The 6,279-nt window shown below is 36.7% G+C and overlaps 1 protein-coding gene across 1 annotated transcript; it reads right to left on the reverse strand.

The window, feature by feature from the left end:
- Positions 1–405: 405 nt before the first annotated feature.
- On the reverse strand, positions 406–5,923 carry LOC311085163 (uncharacterized protein; the record flags this gene model as incomplete). The annotated part of the gene is made up of 5 exons (XM_084117600.1): positions 406–2,088; positions 2,591–2,723; positions 3,739–4,032; positions 4,310–4,606; positions 5,701–5,923. 5 exons carry the CDS (start codon positions 5,921–5,923, stop codon positions 2,079–2,081), a joined length of 957 nt encoding a protein of 318 aa, XP_083973726.1. The 3' UTR covers positions 406–2,078.
- Positions 5,924–6,279: the final 356 nt, after the last annotated feature.

Raw genomic sequence — 6,279 nt, forward strand, 5'->3', positions numbered from 1 at the left:
GCACCCGAGGAGTTTGAGGCCACAGCACACTTATACTTTAGTTCTTAGATATTGCTAACATTTCAGAGGAAGTGCATGCAATGAAAAAGGTTGTTATACAAAATTGAATGGCTCTTGATATACTGTTCCCAGGGTGAAACATGCAAAGTGTTTGCAACTGAGTGTTGTTCATATATTCCAGACAACACTGGAAGAGCAGGTGCATAATTTTGCTAAATCTCTACACGAACAGGTAGCTAAACTTAATAAGGATCATGTTCTTTTCTCTTTTGAGTGGGACACATGGTTAGGATATTGGGGCCACTTTGGATTCATTTGAATGCTCCTTTAGTAGTTACAGTTTCAGGAGTGTTTCTCATCTTACACTAATACATTGCCATAAGAGTGTTGATTTGTTTTGTGAGACCAACGTTATCCAACTTTAGACACCCCTCTTCAAACGACGCTGGTCTGTATGCGGTATGACAGAAAATACTTGTTCTTTTAAAGACCATTTAAGGGAAGGGTATGACCTGACAAACTTTTTGATAATGATCATGAAAATTTGCTTGCATTTAATCAATCTATGAATTCACATATTTTCATATATGATTTGAGGGCGGAATGAAGGATCTAGTGCAACTCTACTGTATTAGTTTATAGTTCTTGTCTCACTGTTTGTACATTGATAGTGCAGTGCATCTCACCTGAAGGTAGGGGGCAGAACAGCTTGCAAGAAGAGTTGTTTACTTTTCTGTGTGACAGTAGAGTTGTCTCATATGACATATCCTTATTTCAGTTCAAGTGGCTTAAGAAAACTTTGAACAGTATAAATCATTGAACTTTCTATCTAGATCTTTCATTAAAGATTTCCAACGGTGGCATGTTGTAAATGTGTTTTTTTTTTAAATGTGTAGGCTGCTATTTTTCATAACAAATGCTATAGATAAAAAAGAAGAAAAAAGTTAACATTAACATTTATGAGGAGCCATTAATGGTCCTTATTGTAACAAATGCTATATAATTAAACAACTACAAGAATTATGTTACTTTTTCACAAGGCCAAGTGCAAGTTAGAAAGAACGTTAAAGTCTGGACCTTCTTGAATTATTGACTAAACGTTTGGTTTTCCCCATGTGCTGCTAATAATGACAGATATTAGGTAAAACCTAAGGTTACTGCCGTTATGTTGAACCAACTTTGCATATATGGGTGATGCCACAAAAGACCATTCTGCAAAAATAAACAAACAAATAAACAAAAACAAATAAACCGCAGGATTGAGCATGCCCTGGGACCCGTTAAACTGTTACCATTTCAACCATTACACCCCCCTCCCCCACTGTGAACAATGCCTTAGCCTATTTAATGCATGGATTAAGGTATATTTCCCAAAAACATGGTCACACTGTGTAGTACTTGCTCCATATTTACTGATTAAAAAGTATTGAGAGTTTCTCACTGGGGAGATGAGAGGACATCATGGCAAAAGAAGAACGACTTCCTGACTTTGACTTCCTGATCCAGTATATGTATGTCTGAACAAGCTGAAAAAATATTGGATGCAGTGGCAGCTGGAGAAATATATCTTAGGTGGGGCTGTGCCATATTCAGTCAGTTTCAATAGTCTGGTAGGCGTGGGAGCCTGGGCCCGTATTCATAAAAAAATCTTAATGCAAAGAGTAGTTCCTAGTGACTTTGCTATTGCTATTTAGCTTTGCTATTGACCTCAGAAAAAAAAAAAACTGATGAGGCTGATGGCAGACAGGTGTGGTGATAGTTGAGTGTGAGCCAGGATGGATTCTGGGAAATGTAGTGTTTTGAGGTGACTGGACTGGTGAGTGGAGATCGTGACAACAGGAGGGTGCCATTATATTTGAAATATAGCACAAAAACATCTGTTTAGTTAATTGTTTAGATACTGCAGTGAAACTTTGTTTTATAAATCCTATGAAATGGCATGGGAGAAAAGTCTCTGTAACTATTTAAAGCACATATTATTTAAACGGACAGATTCCGGTGTATTTATGGAGGATGAATTGGCGGAGGATGAACCGGGAATCAAAGCATCATTTTCATCAGGGTTCCTCTCAGGTGGGTCACCTCTGGCTGCCAAATCATCACTTTCATCAGGGTTCCTCTCAGGTGGGTCACCTCCGGCTGCCACTGTTGCATAAAAAAAAAAAAAAAAATCAATGATTTGCATGGATGCATAAACTGCATTTTTGTCATCACCATCTAGTACTTAAAAAAAAAACAGAGAAAAAAGGGGAACAATTTTTACCTTTAGGGGTACAACAGCTTGTCACTGGGGCAGTACCCTTAAAATTACATATTTTACCACAAAAGGTTCAAACCTTAAAGTACATATTTGTACTCTAAGGTACTAATATGCACCTTTTATGAGTACAAATATTCCTTTAGGAGTATAAACATTTTTCACCTTTTTTCTGTGTGTATCTTTTATGATGTTGAAATGTAATGATGCTACATCTTAAAATTAAAATCACAAAAGTCAAAAATAAGACCCCTCCAAAAAATTGGAAATAAAAGCGGTGAATGCAAAATATATTTCTGCAGAGAAGACTCATATATCAGCTGTAGGTAATACTTGCCCTCTTGTCTTGCTTGATTACGGTTGCAGAAACAGAATCTGACAATTGCTCCGATGAGAACAACAATACCAACGGCAGCAACACCAACACCAACACCAACATACTCCCATATGTGATCATTGCTCGGAACTGGAATGAACAAAAAGAAAACAGTAATTAGTGTACATGAATCCTGCCAAACTAATTTCAATCGAGATACAAAAGCAACATCAAATACTAAATACTAGAAGAGTAAATACAGCAGCATTTATAGGAACCAAGAATACACTATATGCAGCTTTAGCAGCCTAATAAACATGACAATGAATACATTTAACCATTATTGACCAGTAGATGGTGCTGTCTTGAAAAGGGCACAAAGGGTCTGTCCCAATTCTCACACAGCGTTCAAGTGGGCGTGAAGTCAGCAAGTGTCTTTAGATTTTTGTTTACTCAATGGGACACACCAATGCATGATTGTGATGCTTCACTTTCAAACATTTTACAAACTAAAATGTGTAACACTTTACGTTTTACAACCAAATTATACGTAACATCTAATTAATTTAACTTGCACTAGAAAGCTTTTCTAGACTTGTCATGAACTTGAGGAACATGATGAATAACAGTATACGCTTAGCCTTAAAATATGCTCTGGAAGCGGTGAGATAGTGTGGATTCAGTGTGCGTTATACTGCACTTCAGAACTTTTCAGACTGTTGCGCTCTATTGGCCATTGGCACTTTTGTTTAGAAGGTTGTTTTTTCTCCCATTCATAAATAATCTGAGTGCACTGTCTTTGTATATCTAAAGTTTAATAGTTTAATTTCAAAAGGCTCATCTTCACTATCTAATGGCTTGGAATAAAAAAGGAAGCATCATTGTTCAGTTCTCTAGGATAAACAGGTTCTATTTAGTTCCATCTAAAGCCTTGTCCCTAAATGCTTGAAATCATGTAAATATAAATACTGATAACATAAGTATTGTAACAAGTGTTTTAAAATGTGGAAAATAGTCATAAACTTTAACTAATGTACATGCTATCTTACACTGTTTAAGAAATGCCGATAGATCAAGAGAAAATAGCAGCTGTTAATGATGTTCCTGGAAATTACTGACATAGATCAGGTTAGTAAATACACACTAATATCAACTGCAGGCAAACCTGGACAGAGTCGACTGATGTCCAGATGTGTGGTCTGGTTTCTGATGGGATTGTAGATCACACAGCTGTAAGTGTTGTTATCCTGATATTCCACCTCCAGAGGTAGAGAGAGACTGATGCTGAGATCAGACACACTGATGCTGGACAATACACTGATTCCTTTGTACCAGGAGAGAGTCACATCACTCACATTCAACACTGAACACACCAGTGAACATCTGGACACTGATGAACGTTCAGATGATGAAGAACATTGTGAAGAGTCTCTGGTAATGACCGGAACTGGCAGATGAGCTGGAAAACATGAGAGGAGAAATAAAAGTTTAGTCTCAGGATCAAAAATTGAATAAACAAAATACAACTTGATTAGTTTTCAACATATCAAAATATTTCACCATATCAGTGTTCATCGATATCAAGATATGTACATCAATCAGGTTGATGGTAGACTATTTGTCTATCTCTATATTGTCTATTCATTATCTTTCATTTTGTTTCAGTCTGTTTCTCCCTCTTGTACCGGAACATTAAATTCAGACTAGAACTGAAATAATTTATTTGGTTTACTCACCATAAACAGTAACACTGAAACCCCAACATCTGGAAAGTATACTGTTGATCTGTAGTTTATAGTATCCATTGTGTGGTTTGCTGGTGTTTCTGATGGTGAGATCTCCAGTTTCCGGGTCGAGTAGGAGTCTTCCATTGAATCTCTCATCATAACAAAAAATCGTGCCTGTCTTAGTTGATTCAGCAATGGGAGTCGTTTTAAAAAACCACAATAACTGATCCATGTTCTGTGTGGCTAAATTAGCGTGTAGAGTGATGTCATCTCCCTCCTTCACTGGTATCGCTGATTGTTTTATATCTGTCTCATAATCAAAATAGAAAAATCATATACAGTTTTTCAGACACAGTTTAAGTTGTCATACTGTAAAACTTTTAGGATATACTGTATTTTCACAAAACAGTAACATGCAGTATCTTTTACAGAATGTCTGTAAATATGCAGCAGTTTTCTGTTTTCAGTTTTATTCGTAATACCGTATCATACTGTAGAGGAATTGCATTATGGGATTTACATTTTTTTCTGTGCTCATTTTTAATTTCTAGGTCAAAGAAAATACATTTTATTTTCTCTCCAAACACGTTTTTGTTTTATGTCTACTATTCAGGGTTCATTGTGATAATTAAAAGACGTTTGAGTGAATTTGCGTGTATATTTAAGCTTTTGTGAGTGAATATTTTTCTTACACAAACGCATCGCTTCGCTTCAGAAGGACTTTATTAACCCCCCAGAGCCGTGTGGAGCACTTTATCATGAATAGATGCACTTTTATGGACTTCAAAACAGAAACAGACACTCTGCCATTAGCTTGGAAGAGCCAGGACATTTTTTAATATAACTCTGATTGTATTCATCTGAAAGAAGAATGTCATATAGGATGACTTGAGGGTATGTAAATCGTGGGCTAATTTTTTTTTGGGGGGGGTGAACTATCCCTTTAAGCAAGTATGTAAAGTAGGTAACCTATAGGTACATCAAACCAGCGCTGCTTAGCTTTTGTGAACAGTAAACCCCACTTCCTTCTAATTGACTGGCTAGCTCAAACATTTTGACATTGACAAGCATTTTTAAACCGCTGCACTGAGTCTGACACTGACCACGCTAGATTGTATTTTTTCAAGTGAGCCACACGGGCAATTTGTCTGGGCTGATGTAAACGTATTCTATACCCCATAAATAAATAAATTATGAACCTGTTAATGAGCATATAGGACCCTTCCAACTCAGTCTCATTGCAAATATTCGGTGCTGCAGCTGATTATATTGACAGTAGATTCTGACTAAATTAACCTTCTAATAGCTGTTTAAATGATAAATATTGAAACAGTGCTTTAGATTCATACAGCTAAAAATATGTTTCCCCATGCCTATCATCAACTCATGTGCTGACGTACCTTCACATGTCTGACAGGTTTGCGCGATGTTGAGATGTTGAGTCTGTTGGCTGGTAGGATTGTTGAGCACACATCTGTATGTGTTTTTATCCTGTGGATATTCCACCTCCAGATGTAGAAAGATTCTGCTGCTGAGATCAGACACACTGACGTTGGAGTGTAAACTGTTTCCTTTGTACCAGGAGAGAGTCACGTGACTCACATTTCCCAACGGGAAATGCATTTACAGATAAAAGCATCTTGGAAAGGTTCAGTGAAATCATTCTGGATCAAATTGCAGTCTATTATGTTCAGTGTTAAAGCACCTGAACACAGTACTAACTGCTGGGTACCTGAGCATTGTTAGTATATAGTTTTAGTAAAGTCCAGAAAACCCAAAACTCCAAATTTACATTAGACAACACTTAGGGAAAAACATATTTATTTCAAAACTGATCCATGTAATTATTATTATTTGAGCTGTAGGGGACACATCAACTAGTAACAACTCTTGAGGACATAGTGCAATCTTCTCCATCAGGTATCTGTAAGAAAACAGACATGAAGCAAACAGAGAAAAGAAAATGGAATCTTCAAAAG

This window comes from Abramis brama (assembly GCF_963993115.1).
Source record: "Abramis brama genome assembly, chromosome: 6".
NCBI classification, from domain to species: domain Eukaryota; kingdom Metazoa; phylum Chordata; class Actinopteri; order Cypriniformes; family Leuciscidae; genus Abramis; species Abramis brama.